Source organism: Colossoma macropomum, unplaced genomic scaffold (genome assembly GCF_904425465.1).
Source record: "Colossoma macropomum unplaced genomic scaffold, Colossoma_macropomum, whole genome shotgun sequence".
NCBI classification, from domain to species: domain Eukaryota; kingdom Metazoa; phylum Chordata; class Actinopteri; order Characiformes; family Serrasalmidae; genus Colossoma; species Colossoma macropomum.
Window position 1 is genome coordinate 23,227,501 of NW_023494794.1, and position 22,623 is coordinate 23,250,123.

Below are 22,623 nucleotides of genomic sequence, written 5' to 3' on the forward strand. Positions count from 1 at the left end.
GCTCCTAACAACCACCTGGAAGACCTGGTAGACACCAAAACTGTCCCCATCAGATAAACTGACCACCCCAGACCTCAACAACACTGAATGTGTTTGATTACTTCAGAAAATGATCAACCAATTTCTTTGCAAATCTTGTACTCAAAGGCAGTTTTGACTTGTAATTAAATGAATGAAGGGTGGTCTTTGACTTTTGCACAGTACTTTACATCAATTTAGAGCCTGATGGTGCTTAAAAAATAAAAAGAAATGTGGTAAAGGAAGATAAATCACAGAGCAGTTTCGGAAAAGGCAGATACAACAAGTACACAGATTCTATGCAAAGAAGATGAAGCAAGTGTGAGGGAGGGAAATAGAACATATTCAAATCATTTGATTATGGATTCAACGACTGACAAAACAGACTGCAGAAAGGGGAACTCCGCAGATTTGTCAAAAGTTCTGCATAATAAAATTATTAAAGCATAAACTGAGTCGTTCAGAGTGGTTTGGTGTGAAATGCTCTGTTCTAGAGAAAACTCACAGAGTCAGAATTGTTCACAGTGGTGATGATAGGAACCGGACGTCCACCTCTAAAAGCTCCCTCACAGAAAGTTTATTACATGAAATGGGTATGAATTCACTGCCTAATGTCTCACCATTCTGTAGTCTGTAGTAAGTTTCAGAAGATTTTGGCCTAAAAGGATTTTTTAAGAGATCTTCATGGTGGAAGGATACATACAGGGTGTTGTGAGGCAAAATAGTCCCCAAAGAAAACATACTTTTTCACATTTATCACAATTTTATCATCAACAGTCCATATAAAACTCAGAAGACTCGTGTAGGTTCACTGGTGGTTTTGGATAGTGAATAAAATGTCTATATTTGTGTTGTAGTCATGGCGACACCCTGGTTCCTATCACCACCACCGTAAAGAAATCTGAACCATTTCACACCAAACCTAATAGTGTAATGACTCTTCCTTGGTGTTAATATACTGGCAGTACTGGTCGACTGTTTTCAGACTCTGAAGCAGACAAAATTCATTTATATGTCTTTCAAACAGGCTCAGACTGAAAGACATGGAGTAAATAAGCCCATTATAACTGTTCTGATCAGATCAGTACTGTACATAAACCAGACATTCTTTACAATCTACATGTGGTTTTGGTCAATTTTTGTCAGAATCCTCAGGTATGTTCAAGCTTACAGTAGCTACAATTCTTAGAAGAAAAAAAAATAGAAAAAATATAATTGGCTATATATATTTTTTTAATTCAGTAGGCGACTGTATAAGACTGCAGCCCATTCTTTTCTTAAGTATGTCACAAATCATCATGTAAGGTGCTTTATAAGTAGAATTTATTATTACTATTATTATTATTATTATTATTATTATTATGCCACATTCCATCATATATGCTCAGGTAGATCAAACATTCAGCTACTTACTCGACAGGCCAAAACTTTTGAAACAGCACTAACTTCGTAAAAAATAAACATGAAAATGTAGATTTTTCTCAGTTGATATCCTGCAGTAATGTGCTCATTCACTTGGAATAGTTGAGTTAGATCCTAAAAATGTGCAGCAATGCAAACCACAGCAATAACTGATTATTAATGAGTTAATCATGTAAGTCATTAAAGCACTGCTTAACTAAAACTGGATCAAGCCCTAAATCAGATCCACCTGATTCCTCCATTTAGACGCAGGACACTTAAACTGGGAGCCGTCATAACTATCACACCCTGGACACAATTTTTTCTGCAGATTTTACAGCACAATTTCTATTTATTTGCTCTAAACGCATTGGAAAAAAAGGAAAACACACAATATAAAATGAGCCGTAACTTAAGCACAGGCCACATTTTATGTTTGACTTCTTCCCCAATCATGTTAAATTTAGCAAATAAACAGTAATTGTGCATTAAATTGTGCAGAAGCGAGTTCCCTGTAGAGGATGTGTTCACTTATTTACACTAACATAATCAAAAAGACACGGAATTCGACCGGGGGGTGCCAAAACTTTTGCACACGACACAGTCCAGCTCGTTGGTGTAGCATTTTAAACTGGAAACTCAATGGTGAGTTTCATATAGGCTGAACGGGCCTTTTGCTCTAAAGCTTGACCAACCTTGCAACAGGGCGGAGCCTAAAGAGGTCAATAAACTGAACTGCACAACATTTCTAAAACTTTAATCAATGCCTTCCTTCCACGCTTTTGGCCTGTGGTGTACTTCATGTTATACTGCAGTTAAATGGGGGAGGTGCTGTTAGCCGTTAGCCGTTAGCCAGTCCCATCAGTAGTCTCTTTAAGGCACTTAGACTCGTCCTCAAAAACACAGCGTGTTCATTACACATCATGGCGACTGAGTCACGATTCGCCAGGAGTCCACAGTGTTACTCTTCACCGCATTTCACTAAACGGCGAATGATAAGGAAGCTCAGCCATGACTTTAAGACGCGGCAGCTGGAAGAAACGATAAAACGCTGGACTGGAGATAAGCACGATGAGGAGGAGACGTCTAGTCGGTTGAAGCTGAATCACAGTCACAAATAAAGACAGTTTTGGGAGTCAACTATGGCCTTGTTTGACAGCAGCATTCATTAACACAGAACGCTGCATTCTGGGCCCTCCATAAGACTAAGAAGCCGCATCTGTGAGAGAAACATCAGCTCGAAAAAATGCATAATTTGACCTTCAGCAGGGCTGCGCAATATATCTCTTCTTAATCACTATCACAATTATAGCCCTCATCGCCAAGGCCTGAAATATGTACATAATAAGGGTGCAAAGACTTTAATACGGTATCGAAAATACAGTATTTGAAATAATGGAACATGTTGATGATAAAAACTAGGGTTTTAGAAACAGCCTATCAGAGTATGGGGCGGATAGGGGACGGGGCTTAAGCTGGATGTATTATATTTTATTATTATTTACATTTTTCTATGAATTCCACTAATCTGTTTAACATAATTAGAGCTCTGAAGAATTCAAAATGTGCAATATCATAAAAAGGTAAAAATATCAGAGATCAAATTATTACTAGCCCAGTAAATAAACCATCAAATCATTTTTATTGTGTGCTGTGAACACCTTGGCCATCAAACGCTCCTGATGAAAGTTACTGTGGATTGTTACCATTCTTAGCATTACAGCTATTGTTATTATTATATTGGTTGATTTACCACATCCAAAAAATGTCAATAGTTTTGGTGAAAATTACACAAGCCAATCTTTAGCCATGTCACATGAACAGTGCACCAATTTGTTTCTAATTTTATCACAAGGCTTATCGCAATATGCAATTTTTGACCATATCGTGCAGCCCTACCATTTAGTGCTAAAGCGGCGAGCATGCTAACATATGCTAGCAGCTAACATGATGTCATTAATCTCTTCAACTGCATGAGACCACCGGTGGTTCCAAAATGCAATAACTTAACTTTCATATTTCATAAGCTACATTCAAAAGGTGGGGGTCGTATGAGAGCTGTAACTGTCTTCTTTCCAGTCAAACAGATGGGTGATGTAATTTTAAACCCTTATAATAAAAGACTGAACTCACAATTTTTTTTTCTACTGAAAGTCGACCCATTTTTCCACAAGTCTGGGCTATAAACTATAAACAGATGGCGTCTCTTCAGTGATCAGCTCTGTAAAAATTATTTTCATAAAAAAATACAAAGAGCGTCTAAGATTTTTGGCTTTCAGCAGTAAATTGTAAGCATATAGCAACATGTGTGATCATAAAACACATGTTCTGTAAATCTGAGGGGAGCTTTTACGAAAAAATAAATAAATAAAATAAAAATTTACATTTATTTCATGCAGTTACTGAATCATTTGCCTCACGATTTGGTCATGTAAATTCAGATGGACAAACCAAAATATACCCTGGGGAATAAGAGGCCAACGATAGTTAAAAATACGTGGCGCCATCGAGCGCGGCCGTTCACAAGCTCTTTCGTTTCATTCGCTAAACTGCTAATGCTAAAAATACCAAGCTCTCACGAATACGTTCGGTGAACACGCTCTTGTACTAGTGCAATCCAAACCCTACTGCTGCAATCTTAAAGCCTCTCACGCGAATATATAAGTCAAATGGCACAAAAATATATCAGCTACATTTAAAAATCAATCTCTGAAGAGACTCTAGGTCTAAATTATCTATAACTTCTATCACAAAAATTCTACGTTCCTTTATACAGAAGTTAGTCCAGACCGCATGAAAAGGTTTCTACTCATACTCTGTTACTCCACTGAACAACGGTTGCTGACAACAATGGCGGAGGAAGCTGCCAATGTTGAAAACAACGTCCAAACCTTTCTTTTTTTGTCTTCTTTACTTTGTAAAACTAGTGAATAAAAGCAACAGAACACTCAAGGTGGTGTGTTATGATGAAAAATATCACCATGACGACCGAAGCCTCCTTTTAGTACTTTTGTTGACGAGCACTCGCTAACTTTAGCTAATTTGCTAGCCATGCACTTTGTTTTGTCATGCATAATGTGTTTTGAAGTTTGTGACACACATGTATTTGTAAAAAATGCTTTGTTTGGCTTTAAGCTTTGCTTTAGAACTGCAGTTCCGCATTTACTTTTTTGCTGTTGTTAGCCGAGTAGGCTTTAGCTTGCTAACTAGCACGATAGCAGAGTAATGAAGCCGTATCAGCAGTCCTAACAGCTGGAGTCGTCTGGTACCTTAACTCCAGTGTGAACACAGCGAACTGTAGGCTTTGGTTTTGAAATATGAAGCATTTTCAAGTATTTTATTGCTTATAAAAAGCATTTTATGAGGTTTGAAAGGGAAATGTTTCACAGTGCTAGTGAAACAAGTGGCAAATTCACAGCCAACACTTTATTCATCATAAAACACCACCTCTAGTGTTCTACGGCTACACTGCTTAGCTAAAATTCTCTTAGTTCTTTCATTTAAAACACATTCTGACTAAGGGCGGAAACTTATCAGAGTTTTTTTTTAAGGCAAATCAGAAAACAAGCTGAGAAAAAGTGAAAAACGACACGATTTTAACAAACCTGAAGATTCTGACATTCAGAAAAACACAGTATTTTGGATGGGATTCGGATGCAATGCCCTCCCCGTTCCTTATTTCTGACAGTGTCTAGTTAATGATGCTAATTTTTTGTTCTAATATGTCCTTGCAAAACTGCAGCAAACTTATATGCAGGTAGAAAATACACAACCTCTTAATTTTGCCACAAAGTCAGTGTCCACGACAGTCTTGTAGCAGTGTAGCAGTGTATAGAGGAAATAAGGGTATCATACTGTACACTGGTGAGTAAAATATGCTGAGGAAAGAGGGAGCGCACTGCATTTGCTCTGGGTGATGTCACACGATTGACAACAACAAAGAATGGTGGCAAATCAGCTAAAAAAAAAAAACAAAACAAACAAAAAATAAAATAGGAAGCAAATGGTGTCAAAGCTCGTAGTGTTGCTGTGCAATTTCTCATCTGTACAGCTTCTGTAGAGCAGCCCTTGCTAACGTGACGCCGGTGGGTCCAAATCTGTCCAAATTCAAATCCAAAATCCAGCAAAAGGAGGGAGAAAAGGGGGAGAGATTGAGTTTTATTAAAAAAAATTAACATAAAATAAAATAAAATAAAACAAAAACTGGGCTCTCTCCATCACCCTCCCTCACCTCTTCAAGTGCAAATGCAATAAAGCCAGCAATTTGATACTAGTTTAGTTTCATTAAATAATTTACAGTAGAGAACCATTACCAAAAAATGCATGGATCTTTCTTCTGTCGCTCACACTGAAAGATAGTTCCCCTGCGTGTTGCTCTTGGCAGGTTTAATTCTTTATTTCTTCAACTGCAGCCAAACTCAGCAGAAAATCAGGCCATGTAGGTTTCGGAGGAAAGGAAAAAAAATGAAAAAGTGTCTCTTCTTGGACGATAAACAATAGATCTTCAGGGAAACGGTAGCGCTCTGTGTTTATTTGGGGATGTGGATTACAGTGTGGCCGTGTGGACTGTATTTTGCATGCAAGCGTTTTGTGTTAGTGCATTAAAATGTTTCAGCACGTACGCAATCCACTCTCCGAAAGACGTTTTTTAATGGGAAATGTTGTCAAATGCTTGCTTATGTATGTATCAGTGGGTTCAAATGGAAGTCAGGGTGGTACTGTGAGAGTCTGTTACATGAACAAACACAGGCATTCTGCGAGTTACTGCAAGTTACGCAGCATCAAAACAGTCTGAACCGGACAGTTTCAGTGTTGGTACTGGTTTGCATGTTAAATACAGAACTTACAATGTAAAATGGAGGATGAGTAATATATGAGTAACTCCTTTTCATACAGTGTATCGCAATAACCTGCAAAAGTAATGCTAAAACAATTTAACTATTACTGCTTTACATTACTGTTAAGCTGTTTTAGCATTTTAAAGTACATTTAAGTATATTTACATTAGATAAGTAATCGAAGGTGCCAGTTTCCTTCCTTTCAATGACTGTAATGCAGAAAAGAAAATTCAGCACACTGTAAAAACCAAAAAATTCATGATAAAACAACCAAATCATGATACATTCATGTGATGTTTTGGCTGCTTTAGCTTTTTTAAAATTATGTTTTTAAATCTTAAATTAAAAAATATAATATCTTTGCAGTAAATGAGTAAATGTATAATTTTCCTTCTGTTCAGTGACTGTGTCACAGTAATCCTACAAAGTACAGCACATTCAGTGTGTTGTAATATCTTGCATAACGTCTCCAAATGAAGGTCACTCTTTTCACTGTAAGAATTACAAACTGTCTTTTGTTCTACAGCAACTTGGAAAAATTTGCAAGATTAGCTGCATTGAGGCTGCACAATACACAATATATTGTTTGTTAATTGTTATCGCGATATTTGCTGTAGCAATACTGATATTACAGAAGGCTCCAGTTTGCAAATGAGATTCTAACCAATCACAGTGCTGTTATACTGTGTGCTGTGAACCCAATCATGGTGTCAGATGAGTTTTTGTGGGTGTTTTGATGAATGATGTTAATATAATCTAGCAAAAGCCAAATCTTTCGCTAAAGTAATGCAGGCCAGTGTTTAATCATCACTGACTTACTAATATGTACATCTATATATATATATATATATATATATATATATATATATATATATATATATATATGCATATATATATATATATATATATATATATATATATATATGCATTTATATACAAGCTATATATATATATATATATATATATATATATATATATATATATGTATATATATATATATATTTGCCATTTTTCAGATTTTGATAGAATTTAAAAATGCCTATTGCCCTTTACGTTGTGTATTAATTTCATAATAAATGGAAAAAAGTCTGGTTCCATTGACTTACATTAAAAGTAAAGTATATTTTTTCCTTCTCCTGTAAAGTTATTATTTTGGATATATGAGGTTTTGTTCTGACAGCAGTGATATGTATATATTTGAGTTCTTTTTTGAATAAAATGGTTTAGAAAAGTGTGCACAACTGTGAACCTCTTTGTTTTCTCAATGGAACAGAGCAATGCCTGTGTTTGTTTACCTATCAAACCCATCCTGCATTACCCAACACACACTGCTGTATAGGTTAGTGCAGTAGATCCCAGCCCTAGTCCTGGTGCACCCCTGCCCTTTCACGTTTTGGTGTTTTTCAGCATTTTCCTTGCTCTAACACACCTGATTCAACCAATTAGCTACTTAACAAGCCCTTGCTAAGTTGAAGTGGGTGTTTTAAGCCCTATTGGAGCTGGATTAGTTCCAAGGCCTGATAAACTGCAGGTGAAATGAAAAATTTCAAATAATGTAATTCTCTGTAATCTCTCGCTGAATGTTAATTCAAGATTGGACTTCATATTTTCCTCCACTGCAGCTTCACAATCATCTTGACGAAGTGCACTGCAATAAACCTTATCTTTCTGATTGGCCTCCAGCTGGCAAAATGTGCCACAAAGTTTGAAAATGCTCAACTTTTTTTGCTGTCTGCACCTTCTCTGCTGTACCGATGCCTGTATCCATAGAAATCAACAAGATATGAAAAATGCTTTGCTCCACCATAAAGTAAATTAGTGTCAAACTACACATACTGGACTAAAATCACAAGTTTTGCTGTTAATCATATAAACTATAGTACCCTTTAAAATGAAACTAATCCAGACTTCAAAATAGGGCTTTAAAGCAAAGAAAATACTAAAATACAGAAAAAATACAGTGTATCCCTTGGGTCAGTACTGGGGCCAATTACGTTAGCGTGGTGGCGTTATGTACTGCGAGTGTGGCTTGTTTATTCAAGAAAGAGCAGCAGGGGGCGCTATAGAGACGAGTGCAGGTGAGTTGCTTGGACTTCACTGCCCGTTTATCCTCAGACTTTCAACAAATTCCTCCTCCTGCTGTCCCTCGAGGGTCCGTGGGCCGCGGACCGCCCCATCAGCACCCAGGATTAATGGAGTGGCCTCCAACGTCTCTTCCACACCTTCAGCTGACACTCCATCCTCCTCTTCCTCGTCCTCGGGTCCCTCCTGGCCCCTGACCCCTGAAAGCTCGGGCTCCGGACCCTCCTGGTGCTCTGGGCTGTCTCCATCCAGCTGCAGCGTTCTTTCCGGATCCTTCCGCTCTCCAAACAGCCGCTGGTCCAAAACCAGGCCCGACGGAGTCAAAGGCTTAAATTCAGGATCAAAGGTCAACGGAACACCTGCCATGGCAGCCCCCAGGCCTAAACTCGCAGCCCCCCGGTACACTTCCATCCCATCAGGCAGCATGGACTTGATCTTGGGTAGCCAGCGCTTCCGCACACGCCGTGCATTAGTGCACATGTCGGCAGCAATTACGTTCATTTCGCTCTCCTTGAAGTTGGGGGCGAAATTTTGACAGTAAACTGGAGGGAAAAGAAGAGAAGCACATTATTGTTATATGTTCTATATAATTTAGCAAAACAAAACATTACAACAGATTGTGATAAGACATAAAAAGAGGTATGTGCCTTGCACCCGTCCCCCGGGCCCTGATAACAGCCGCGAAAACCGGCGGGAAGGCGGGGCCTGAACCCTGAACACCGCTATGGGACGCGAGTGACAGCAGGAAGGGGATGTCAGCTGCCAGAGAGCAGACAACGATGATGGCCCCTCCTCCTGTTTTGCAGCAAGGCCGCTTCACTACACCTCACATTCGACCCAGGCGGCCTCACTGCAGAACAGGAGGCGGGACCATCATCGCTGCCTGCTCTCTGGCAGCTGACGTCCTCCTCCCACCATCACTTGCGCCCCCTTAGTGGGTTCGGGATTCGAACAATCCCCTTACCCCAAATGTAGTCAATCAGCCACTACATATTTAGCATCATGCAAACTGCACGCATACACACTTAAAAAAAGAAGGTTCTTCAAGGGTTCTTTAATAAAGAAACTGATTAGATAATAAAAGAAATGATATATAGAACCATTTACACTCAAAGAAGCCTTGGCATGATGAAAGGGTTCTTTGCATCATGAAAGTGTTCTCCAATTAATGGAGAATGTGCTTAAGATGGTTCTATATATAACCTGTTTGTAAAGGGTTCTACATGGCATGAAAAAGGGTTCTTCTATTGTTATAAGCTTGACATCGTAACAATAGAGGAACCAAATTTGGTGCTAAATAGAACCCTTTTCAAAAAGATTCAGTATAGAACCATCTAAAGCACATTCTGAAGATCCCTTTCAAGATGCAAAGAACCCTTTAATCATGCAAAGGGTTCTTTGAGTGTTCATGGTTCTGTACAGAACCATTCTCTTTACTAAAGACCCTCGAAGAACCACCTTTTTTAAGAGTGTACATCATTTCAACCAGACTTGCTTATGAAGTTGCTGACACACTGTTATCTATAAACATCATTAAAAGTCTGGATAAAAGGTTTAGCGATAAATCTAGCACTGTGGCACCGTTTCAACACATAACAGTCAGTCATGCAGTATTAGAACCCACATAAGCAAGTCTGTTAGAGATCACTGAACGGTTTGAGACCACTGTGTGATGTTAGCACCATGCTAATGTGGTGGGGTATAAGCTTTCACTGCTTGTCAGCAACAGAGTAAATCTAAAGTAGCAAACTTTAGAAACTAAAATGGTCTTAGCTGATCGACTATGTTTGACGTGAGGGGGGTTACTGTATTTTTTGCTGCTCTTTTTAAAAAGTTACATCTCACAAAATGTTACATACGTTTGACAGCGTTTAGCACTCGGCTATCCAGAGGTTTCCGGCTGGGGTCACTGGTTGAGGAGCGGATGCCAGTTCCACAGCTGTTAGCCAGAGTGTTCCTGCAGGAGAACCAAGCAGCCACCAGGGGGCACAGAGGAGCGAAACTCATGAGAAACTAAAACACATTACCAATACATTCAACCCTGCTGATGGACATCTACCCTCCAGCACAACAGACCTCCAAGTCTACACTCTTAAAAAATACCGGTGCTGAAATGGGTTCTTAGGAGTGATGCCATCGAGCAGGGGTGGTCCTGGTGATCTACACACCACCCACTCACCACCCCCAACGCAACACTCCTGATTTACCTAATTAAGGTCAGAAACATGTGGACATTGAGAGGAAGGTGTTTTAAGGTGAGTTAAGACGATAAAATTCTACACTATACTGCATTACACTGTGCTACACTACAGTATACTACGCTACGCTGTGCTATACTGCATTATAATGTGCTATACTACAAATCTCTATACTATGCTACGCTACATTTGGCTCTACTACACTACACTATACTATAATACTCTATACTATACTACAAATCAATTCATTACTATTCCATACTACACTGTACTAATGATGCTACCATTGTGATATACTATTTATTATGGTAGTTTGCAGTTTTGGATGCAGCCACAGGTCTGTTTGATAAAGGATGAAGCTAAATTCCAGTTTTAGGGTAGTATTACATTCTAAACATGCTGCATCTCTCAACCCACAATTCAGTTCAGTTCAGTCTAATTCAATTCGGTTCAGAAAAGTTCAGTTTAGCTCGGTTCAATTCATATTCAGTCAATTACATGTTGTCAGTTTAGCTCGGTTCAATTAAATTTAATTCAGTTAGACTTAATTCAGTTCAGCACTGTTCAATTTAATTTAATTCAATTACATTTAGTTCAGTTTAGCTCGGTTCAGTTCAATTTAATTCAGTTAGATTTACTTCAGTTCGGCTCGGTTCAGTTCAATTTAATTCAATTTGGTTTACTTCAGTTCAGTTTGATTCAATTCAATGTAATTCAATTAGATTTTATTCAGTTCAATTCAGCTCGGTTCAATTCAATTTAATTCAATTAGATTTAAATCTGTTCAGTTCAATTCAATTCAAATAGATTTACTTCAGTTCAGCTCGGTTCAATTCAATTTAATTCAATTAGATTTAATTCACTTCAGTTTGATTCAATTCAATGTAATTTAATTTGATTTAAGTCAGTTCTGTTTGATTTAATTCAATGTAATTCAATTAGATTTCAGTCAGTTCAGTTTGATTCAATTTAAATTAATTCAAATAGACTTGATTCAGTTCAGTTCAGCTTGATTCAGTGCACATTTCTACTACCAAGGTTTGTGAATATTACAGAATGATCCAATAAGAATCTTAGAGAGTGAGAGATTACAGTAAAGTACAGTAAACTCTGCAAAATACATACATAAGTAAAAGGAAACAAAAATACACAAATATAAAGTAAGAGTATGGTGTGTGTAGCCTATTATTTATGGATGACATAAATGTTGTATATTCACTATTGTATATGTATTGTATATATAACATAGTCTACTGTTTATGTAAAGCCATATCTGATTATTATCAATTTACAAACACAACTCTTGTGCATGCAAACAGTTGACAAGCCAGCTTTGACTTACATAAACAGTACACTATGTCTGTGTTTGTATATAAATATATATATATATATATATATATATATATATATATATATATATATATATATGTTTATATGTGTATATAGGTATGTGTGTGTATATAGTTGTGTGGTCACAAACCTGTCGAAGAAGGTTGCGAGCAGTCTCCTCAGTAGCACCTTGTGTTTAATGCCAGCGCACAAGTGGCAGTTCATCAGCTGTCCTCTGGTCATGAACACCCCTGTACCTGCAGCACAGACAACACTGTGTCCTTCAACACTGCTCTGTTGTCCCTCTGCAGCCTGTTTGGAGCTGTAATAAGCTCTGGTGGTGCAAAATAGCCAAAACATGCAAATGCAACGGCTTACGCGTCTACGGAATGACATCGGTTATGGTCCATTACATCAGCCTGTACGCTTTAGGATCTTCAGCTCCTCGGCCAAGTAAATAGCTGCCTTGGCAGCGTCAGGACTTTAGCAATATTTACTTGTGGGCAAAGCGACGCCCATGAAGTAAATGTAAAATAAATTGAATAAGAAAGGTTCAGGACAGGGTTGCCAAGTCTCGCCCACATCTACGGTCACCCTCGCAGGCAGGACTGCTGCATTTTTAGAACACAGCTGAACATGCTTGACTGATGGGCACATTAACCTGCCTTTCACGCTCTTCGTCAAATATAAGTTTGTAGATGTTTGTAACTAGGAGGTAGTCAGTGTGATGGCAGTCAGACGCTGAGAGTAGGTTTGTGACGGGACGTTTTCTACCTACAGCCACATTTTTAACAATACATGGTCAAATTAAGATATTTTTACAAGCTGTTCAGAATTGCAGGCTGTCCTACTGTTTCCGTATTAAATTTGTATGTATACATTTCATTTATTTATATATTTTTATATAAACTTTTAATGGGCTGCAAATCTGTAAAAAGAAAAGTCTGGCGGTCTGTAAAAATGTCCCAGTTGTAACCTTTTTTGTACATGTTTATAATTACATTTTTTGTGTGTTTTTATGGATTTTCTGTAAATTTACATTTTCTGACTTCTGTCTTTTATTACTTACTTACTTGCTTGCTTGCTTACTTATTTACTGACCTTACTGAATTTCTTTCTTTATGACTTTACTAACTTGACATATTTATATACTTACTGACTTACATACTGACTTACTTCATCATTTACTGACTACTTAATTACTGACTTACCAATTTACTTACTGACTTACTTACATAATGACTTACTGACTTACTTAATGGCTTACTTAATTGCTCACTTGCCTAATTACTTACTTAACGACTTACTGACTTGCTTAACTGCTGACTTACTGACTTACATACTTAGACTTACTAACTTACTAATTTATATACTGACTTAATAACTTACTGACTTATGTACTTACTAACTTATGTACTTATTAACTTATGTACTTACTAACTTATGTACTTATTAACTTATGTACTTATTAACTTATGTATTTACTAACTAAGTTACTGACTTACTAAGTTACTGACTTACACACTAGTTTACTAACTTGCAGACTTATATATAAACTTACTAACTTATATACAGACATACTTACTAACTTACTAATGCAATTACTGATTTACTTACTGACTATCTTACTGACTGACTTACAACCCCATTTCCAAAAAAGTTGGGACGCGGTAAATAAATTAAAAAAATGTAATTATGTGCAAATAACTTAAACCCTATATTTCATTGAAAATAGTACAAAGACAACAAATCAACTGTTGAAATGAGAAATATTATTGTTTTCTGAAAAATATATGCCCATTTTGAATTTGATGCCAACAGCACGTTCCAAAAAAGACGGGGGCATGTTTACCACTGTGTTTCATCACCTCTTCTTTTAAAAACACGATGTAAGCATTTGGGAACTGAGGAGACACTGCTGTAGTTTTGAAAGTGAAATGTTTTCCCATTTTTGATTAACATAGGATTTCAGCTGTTCATCAGTTCGGGGTCTTTTTTGTCGTATTTTACATTTCATAATGTGGCAAATGTTTTCAGTCATGACAGGTCTGGACTGCAGTTAGGTCAGTTTAGCACCTGGACTCTTTTAATACAGAGCCATGCTGTTGTAATACGTGCAGAATGTGGTTTGACATTGTCTTGCTGAAACAATCAAGGCCTTCCCTGAAAAAGACGTCATCTGGATGGCAGCATATGTTGCCAAAACATGTATATATCGTTCAGCATTAATGGTGCTTTCACAGATGTGCATGTCACCCATGCCATGTGCACTAATGCACCTCTATGCCATCATGAATACTGGATTTTTGAACAGTGCGCTGATAACAAGCTGAGTGGTCTTTAGTCTGGAGGATACAGTGTCAATGATTTCCAAAAAGGATTTCAAATGTCGATTAGTCGGACCACAGGACACTTTTCCACTTCCCCTCCGTCCAGAACCGAACTGTTTTCACAGACATCACTTTTCAGAAGTGTTCCTGAGCCCATGCAGTGATTTCCACTACAGAATCATGTCTGTTTTTAATGCAGTGCCACCTGAGGGCCCAAAGATCACAGCCTTTGGTCTCGTCCCTTGCACACAGAGATTTCTCCAGATTCTCTGAATCTTTTAATGTTATTATGTACTGTAGACAATGAAAAGCAAAAGTTCTTTGCTATTTTATGTTGAGAAACGTGATTCTTGAATTATTGCATTATTTGATCGTGTAGTCAGAGTGGTGAACCCCTCCTCATCTTTACTTCTGAAAGATTCAGCCCCTCTGAGATGCTCATTTTTATTCCCAATCATGTTACTGACCTGTTGGCAATTGACCACCAGGTGTTTTTCTAAGCATTACACATTTAAAAGCCTTTTGTTGCCCCCGTCCCAACTTTTTTGGAATGTGTTGCTGGCATCAAATTCAAAATGGGCAAATATTTTTCAAAAAACAATAAAATTTGATTTGTTGTCTTAGAAGCATTTTCTATGAAATACAGAGTCCCAACTTTTTTGGAAAAGGGGTTGTATTAACTAACTGATTACATGACTTTTTTATGTACTTACTTACCAACTTAATTACTTACTTCCCTGTCCCTGTGTACTTATGTCCGCATAACATTTGTGTTGTTGTACCAAAATAGTCATAATTATTTTTATATGGACATTTTACAACCTCTCTTTATCCTTTTGTGTTTGTTTTGTGTTCCTAAGGTTGTGACATCACAACCATGATGAACTGGAATGAGCTGCTTTTGTAGTTTAGTTCTGCAGCATATCCGGACTGTATGTACTGGGATTTCTGTGTCATTTCACAACAGCAAAGTTATTCAGTGAAAGAAATTCACCTGCCACCAGCTCCAGCTTCTCTCCGGGGTCTCCTTCTGTGTACAGTTTGGGGTGGCAGCGGTAGCCGATCTGGCTGATTAAACTGGCCGGCAGAGCCACCAGGTCTCGCCGCAGCAGGACGCAGGGGCGGCTCTCCTGCGGCAGCGGAACGGCTGCCATCTCAGGCTTATCCGTTGCTGCAGGACAAAAACAAAATGTGATCAAACACATTAATAAACAACAGGCCAATGAATAAACTCAAAATTAGGTGAAGATTAAAGTGCTGCAGGTTTGAAAAACTAGAATTGTTTTTTTTTTTTTTGTTTCAATATTATTACAATTAATTATTGGTATCCAATAGTGATTATATATATATATGCATATACAGTACATCTGAAAAACATTCTCTTTCAAGAGGGGAAAAAATTATTTGTCCATTAATGTAACAAGATTTTACTTAAAGTAAATTTGTACATGTCTATTTGTCCTTTCATCAAGTACCACACAATGTTTATACAACATAAGGGGCAGCTGGTATTTTCAAATGGCTTAAAAAAAAAGTGAGTGGAAAAAAGGTTTTTCACATTCACAGGTCATTCACATTATAATATATCAATATTCATTGTCAACTTTTGGTCAAAATAAAGCTCTTCGGCTTTTTTTAAACATAGAAAGGCAAAAAAGTACATTTTATCTTCATTTTTTATTGTTTTTAGTCTCACTACTGTAGTGCCTCCACTCATATTGCAGCATATTTTAATAACAATTCAGAATCGTACCAAACTACAGTTGTGTGCAAAAGTGTGGGCACCTCAATCCAATTTCATTTTGTTGATTTTTTAACTGAAAATAAGTTAACAAACCTTAAATATGACACACTTAAATATGATGTTATTCCACTAATTTTCGCACATTTTTTGTTTATTTGCTGTATTTTAACAGACTGGCAAACTACAACTTATAAAAAGTGCCATAACTTTTGCACAGGCCACATTTTGTTTTTTTTCCCCCAATATATTAATTTAGCAAATAAACAGTAATTGTGCATTAAAATGTGCCAAAGTGTGTCTCTGTAGAGGAAGCGTTCACTTATTTACACTCAGAAAATCAACACACACATGGAATTTGCTCACACCTATAACTGAATCAAAGCAAACTGTGGTGAATCATTTGAGATTTTATGATGCACTGAATCATTTCCCAAAAAGTCACTACGAGGTCAGAGGTTTGAGCAGTCCTCGCTGACCTCCTTCAAGTTTGGTGAGAGTTGGCCTGTTTGGGAAAAGCGACAGATCATGTGCTTATTTTTTTTAATAGAGGCTTTAAGTTTCATCGCTCCAGAGCTGAGTCTTTTTTCAGCGCTCTAGCGGATGGATTCCTAACCAAAGAGTGGCTAGATGCGCGTTTAAAGCTTTCAAAGCGTCGCCACTTCCTCTCAGCCCGCCTGCTCTGTGGCTGCATCAAAGTTTAATTGCTAAAATTCAATACAGGTTTTAATGTAGCGCCGGCTAGAGTGAGAAGAGTTTTGGTTTCTGTCTGTCCCTGATCCTCTTTTAATTGACCTCTACAATCTTACTGTCACTCAGTGCGCACACACACATAAAGAGCACTCTCAAATATCCCACAATGTCACCCTCCTGTGTCCTAACTCATTACAGACAGAATGGATTTCAGGAATACGTGAAACTGGAGACTTTGACAAAAACCTCATGGCCCCATTTGACTGCACACAATACTGTATCTGCTACTGCAGAGTCAAACTGAGTCTAACGGCAGCGCCGAAACACTTCATTCATCGAGAGGAAACGACGCAGTGTGCTTTACAATCGGCATCTTACCTTATACAGAGTCGTATGCAAAGGTTGCATCAAATTCCATATTTGGTTGATTTTCTGAGTGTAAATAAGTTACACATCCTTTACAGAGAACACACTTTTGCACATTTTAATGCACAATTACTGTTTATTTGCTAAATTGAACTTACTGGGGAAAGAATACACATTAAATGTGGCCTGTGCATAAGCTATGGTGCGTTTTATATTTTATGCTTTACTTTTTTTTCAATGTGTTTAACCTCTTCAACTCCTTGAGACCACCGGTGGGTCCAAAACGCACTTTGTCATATTCTTCATAACTTTCATATTTCATAAGCTACATTCTAAAGGTGGGGGTCGTATGAGAGCTGTAACTGTCTTCTTTCCAGTCTAATAGATGGGTAATGTAATTTTAAACCCTTATAATAAAAGAAGCTGAACTCATAATTTTTTTTTCTACTGAAAGTCGACCCATTTTTCCACAAATCTGGGCTATAAACTATAAATAGATGGCGTCTCTTCAGTGATCGGCTCTGTAAAAATTATTTTTATAAAAAAATACAAAGAGCATCTAAGATTTTTGGCTTTCAGCAGTAAATTGTAAGCATATAGCAACATGTGTGATCATAAAACACATTCTGTTAATTTGAGGGAAGGTTTTAAAAAAAACAAAACATACATTTACTGAATAATTTGCCTAACGATTTGGTCATTTAAATTCAGATGGAAAAACCAAAACATACCCTAAAGAATTAAAGCAGATAAATATAAATTGTGCACTAAAATCTGCAGAAAGAACTGTGTTTTTTGTAGAAGGTTGGTTCGCTTATTTTCACTTAAAAATCAATCAATTTGCTAAATTTATTTTATTGGGGGGATATATTAAACATAAAAATGTTTCCAGTGCAAAAGTAATATTTAATATTAGATTTTTTTTTCCAAAAAATAGAAATTGTGCACTAAAATTTGTAGAAGATCGCCATACTGAAGTTGTCTGTAGATTATATGCTAATTTATTGTCACTTAGAAAAACATCATCATGGAATATGCTTACGAATGTAGCATTTCAAATTGTGGTGAATCACTTCGTGATGCACTGAATCATTTCCTAAAAAAGTCACTATGTAGTCAGAGATTTCTGCTGTCCTTGCTGACCTCCTTCAATTTTAGTGGAAGTTTGATGAATTTGCACTGAGGAAATAAACAAAACGTGCAGTTTGGCCAGGGGTGTTCAAACTTTCAAACAGAAATTTTAGTATAAATTTGCGCAGCAGTGTGTGTTTATGAAGTTTAGAGTATAGAGACAGCAGATCTGTACAGGTAACACCACATTAACCAGACTGCAGAGTTTCAGTAAGGTGTCATCACTGCTAAACCACATTAACCCCAAAAACTACAACTGCAGCAAAACTGGCAGCTGTGATGATGCTTTAAAACATTCTCAAAGATTTTGTACACTGTGATTATAATATAATATAAGTTGAATAAGCTGATAACAATAAAGAAACTGTTAATATTGATACTAATAATCTCCACTCCTGCTGTGAAATGTACGGATCTAATGTTAGCTGGCTGGTTCTGTGTAGCACATTCAGAGGAAGAGTGCTCCCAAACAGTTTCTGTTTGGAAAAAAAATCAGATTTCTATGGCTTTTAATACTTTTTTATGATATCTTACTAGTAAAAACTGAATTTTCACATGTAGAAATGTAATTCTTGATAGAGAATTCTTGATTCCAAGAATTAAGTTCTTACTAGTAAAAATTTAATTATTGATATAAAAAAATTAATTTTTACCAGTGAACATGTAATTTTTGATATCAAGAATTTAATCTACTAGTAAGAATCTACTAGTTAAAATTTAATTTTTGATATTAAGTTTCACTAGTAAATACTGAATTCTTACTAGTCAAAATTGTTCTTTTTTTTCAAAATAATTCACAAGTTTCCACGTCCATTTTAATGGGGGAAACATTTTTACCAGTTAGAATGAAATTTTCACTAGTGAAAATTACATTTTCACATGTAGAAATTTAATTCTTGATATCCAGAATTAAATTTTTACTATTTTTCCATGTCATAATTAGAACTAGTAAAATTTTATTTTCTACAAGTAAAAATACTATTGTTACATGTGAAATTTAAGTTATTATTAGTAAAAATCAAATTTTCACAAGCAAAAATTTGTACTTTGTATTTTTACTAGTAAAAAATGAATTCTTGACATTAAGAATTATATTTCTACATGTGACAATTAAATTGTTTCCCCCATTAAACCCATGAATTATTTTTTAAAAAAAAAGAAAAATTTTGACTAGTTAGAATTAAATATTTACCAGTGGAAATTACATTGTTACATGTGTAAAGTGAATTCCTAGTATCAAGAAAAAAGGATTAAACAGTACTTTAGCTTTTACTTAAATATCATTTGAATTACATTTTTTAACTACTGAAATATTATAAACAGAGACAGCACCAAGATGATACCAGCATAAAATTCTGGATCGGAAAAAGAGCGAATTGGATCAGCTTCTATAAAAAATTTGGCCTTTTTTTCTCCAACATGTTATCTTTAGTAAATAAACTGCAATTGTGCATGAAAATGTGCATACAGGCCCATGCTTTGGGAGGCCCATGAGTCACCTTTGGATTCTCAACTATCCATGTCTAATAGCCTCTGCATCGTCAATCCAATTCCCAAACCCTGCTTTGCCTCTGTAAGCGGACCGTTCACGTTATTACATTAGAACATTCACACAACCCATATGAGCAGAACAAGCAGAGCATCCCAGGCCCATAGTAGAAGTAGTTCAGCATTCAGAAATTAAGCAACATGCATCAAAATACGATGAGATAAACTATGAAAACCACTCAAAATGAAATAAAAAAAACTGAACTGGAACAGGAATTTTGCAAAGATTGTAGAGGTCAATTGAGCTGGCTTGATAAAGCCAGTACGAAAGTATTCCAGGTGGTTGCTAAGGTGTTGCTATGGAATCTCAGGAATGGAATATTATTATAATAATTCAGTATAAAAACTCAGAAGACTCATGTAAGTGTCTAAATCTGTGCTGTAGTCATGGCGACCCCTGGTTCCTATCACCACTGCTGTAAAGAAATCTGAACCATTTCACACCAAACCACTCTGAATGACTCTGTTTACATCTCAAACACTGAATTATGCAGAAATTTTAGAAAAATTTGTGGTCACTGTCACGGATAGCTCTGCTGACAAATAATACAAGCACCCAATCACACACTCTGTTTGTCTTCTACCATTATATATCTTATATATATCTACGACTTTGAGTCTATTGGTATTTTGCTCTATTACATCAAGTCTTGCCTGATTCAACTGTTGCGTCAGATTAAGGTAGGTGGAGGTGGTGTGGCTGGTGGTGGAGGGGGAATCCAAGAGCTTTGCATACAGACCAGGGGATAATTTGTTACGCCACAGGATTACTCTCATTAAAAACATCTGAGTCGTTTTCCCTTCGTCAGCAGAGTGGCCACTAGGGGGCCTGGAGAAAGAGGCTACCTTTCGCCCAGGCTGTTCGGCAGTGAGGTGAGATTTATTTTGACTGTAATCTCTCAGAAATCTTTCCACTTTCCACCGGTCATGTTCTGAGTCAGGCCTGGACGGTTGAGTGATTCATTAAACGGAAATAAACTTCAAAGTGAAAGCACCACTCTCCTCATTTAGAGAGGAAGACTGCGTCTGATAAGCTTCTGCACAATAATCATAAGCATTATGCAGGACTGTTCTATAAAGGGTTTCGGGGAAAAGTCGGGAGAGAGTGGTGAAGGGGTTTCGCTTTGACTCATACTTTTTCCCCCAGCCTCTTCTAATTTCATGCACTGAAAGAGAGAGAAGCTTTACATGAAATGGAAAAAATCATTTCATTAATTCATTCATTATTTTCTTTCTTTTTTTTGATTGTTTCTCTCTTGCAATGTCCACGTGCGATGTTTTTGGGGGAGTTAAGTACAAAAAGACGGTCTTAATTCATTTTATCACATGACCACAACCTCTTAAACAGGCTGTTTTTGTTACTGTGCCTTTAAAACCGATTATACATATCGCCGTTGTGAGAAGAAAACCTCGTATCTCCAAATGGTGACTTTACAGGAAAAGGAAAAAATCTACTTTACTTTTAATGTAAGTCAATGGAGCCAGAATTTTTTCCGAGTCACTTTGGGCCGTTTCTTTTGGTCCATTCATCATGAAATTTAGAAACAATGTAAAGGCCAACAGGTATTTTCAAAATATGTAAAAAATATGAAAAATGACAAAAAAATGGAGAAATGAGGTTTTCTTCTGACAGCAGCGATATATACACATATATAGACCCTGTTTTGATTGGCCTTCCTACATTATGTCTCATTCAACAGTCCACTCCTTATAACTTCAGCATGAGTGGGCGGGGCTGAAGTGCTGCGGGCTGATATGTAAATGTGTTAGTTCTTGTGACGTCACAAAAACACTATATTCAAAACCGGCAGCTTTATTACCACGTTGCATGTGAACTGTATGGACTGAAGAGTGCATGTTTAGAAACATTGTTTACTTACTAAACCAAATTGTGAAGAACATTCGCTTTTCCTGTGATAAAGGCCCTTTAACAGATTCTGCCGCGCCACTTCAGCCCAATTCAAACCTGATTCATCACTGCCGAGTTGAACGCACGTGCAAAAAAACCTGCTTTAGCACTCATCTGTGTTATCTTTGTTGAGCAGACAACGTGGAGCACCCTTTGCTAACACTTTCCCTAATGTACCCTCTCACAAGGCTGAATCGTATGCATCATAAACAATTTATAAGAAAATGTCATAACAGCTTTCATTCATGTCTGCAGCCCACATCACCAGCAAATATATCCAAGCCAAGGCTGGGAACTGCTGGCTGGATGCTAGTAAACAAGTCACGGTCAAATATCACTGTCATCATGACCTCAGTAAACTGACAATAAAAGACAGCTTAAGTGAAGTGAAGTGAAGTGAAGTGAAGGGGTTTCCCACTCACCACTACCGCAACAGACAACAGTAAACCACACTAGAGCTGTGTGATATGGACAAAATGTAGGTAACGCTTTCTTTTACAGTCCCTTACAGAGCCTACAGTCTGTATATATATATATATATATATATATATATATATATATATATACACATATAAAATCATAACTTTACAGGACAAGAAAACACATGCTTTACTTTTAATGTAAGTCAATGGAACTAGAATTTTTTCCAAGTCATTTCAGGTCGTTTCTTTGGGTTCGTTCATCACAAAATTTAAACACAATGTAAAGAGCAATAAGTATTTTCAAATTATGTTAAAAAACTGAAAAACATAATATATACATGGAACCATGCAAAAGTTTTTGGCACCTAAAAAATGTGGTCTGTAAGCATTTATTTGCTTAGAAAAACATTATTATTACAATAAATACAAATAATATGAATATGTATAATAGGTGTATAAATAAGAATCATGCGTATCATATGTCAAATTCTGTATGTGTATGCGTTTTGCAGTGCATTTATATTCTTGCCGGGGCGATAAATAATGTGCTCAGGTTCCTCCCCTTTCAGAGAAGTCACATATATTTCACATGTGAAGTGTGCAAAAACCACACGTGT

At 36.9% G+C, this 22,623-nt stretch overlaps 1 protein-coding gene across 2 annotated transcripts in view; it reads right to left on the reverse strand.

Moving 5' to 3' along the window:
- Window positions 1-7,354: 7,354 nt before the first annotated feature.
- LOC118814840 (nucleus accumbens-associated protein 2) overlaps window positions 7,355-22,623 on the reverse strand; it is a 74,561-nt gene continuing 59,292 nt past the window's right edge. For both annotated transcript variants that reach the window (XM_036580652.1, XM_036580654.1), the window contains exons 3-6: window positions 15,191-15,367; window positions 12,018-12,123; window positions 10,199-10,296; window positions 7,355-8,881 (exon numbers count right to left, since the gene is read on the reverse strand). In XM_036580652.1, the coding sequence (XP_036436545.1) occupies window positions 8,352-8,881; window positions 10,199-10,296; window positions 12,018-12,123; window positions 15,191-15,367 (911 nt within the window). In that variant the 3' untranslated portion in view covers window positions 7,355-8,351. The remainder of the gene's footprint in view (window positions 8,882-10,198; window positions 10,297-12,017; window positions 12,124-15,190; window positions 15,368-22,623) is intronic.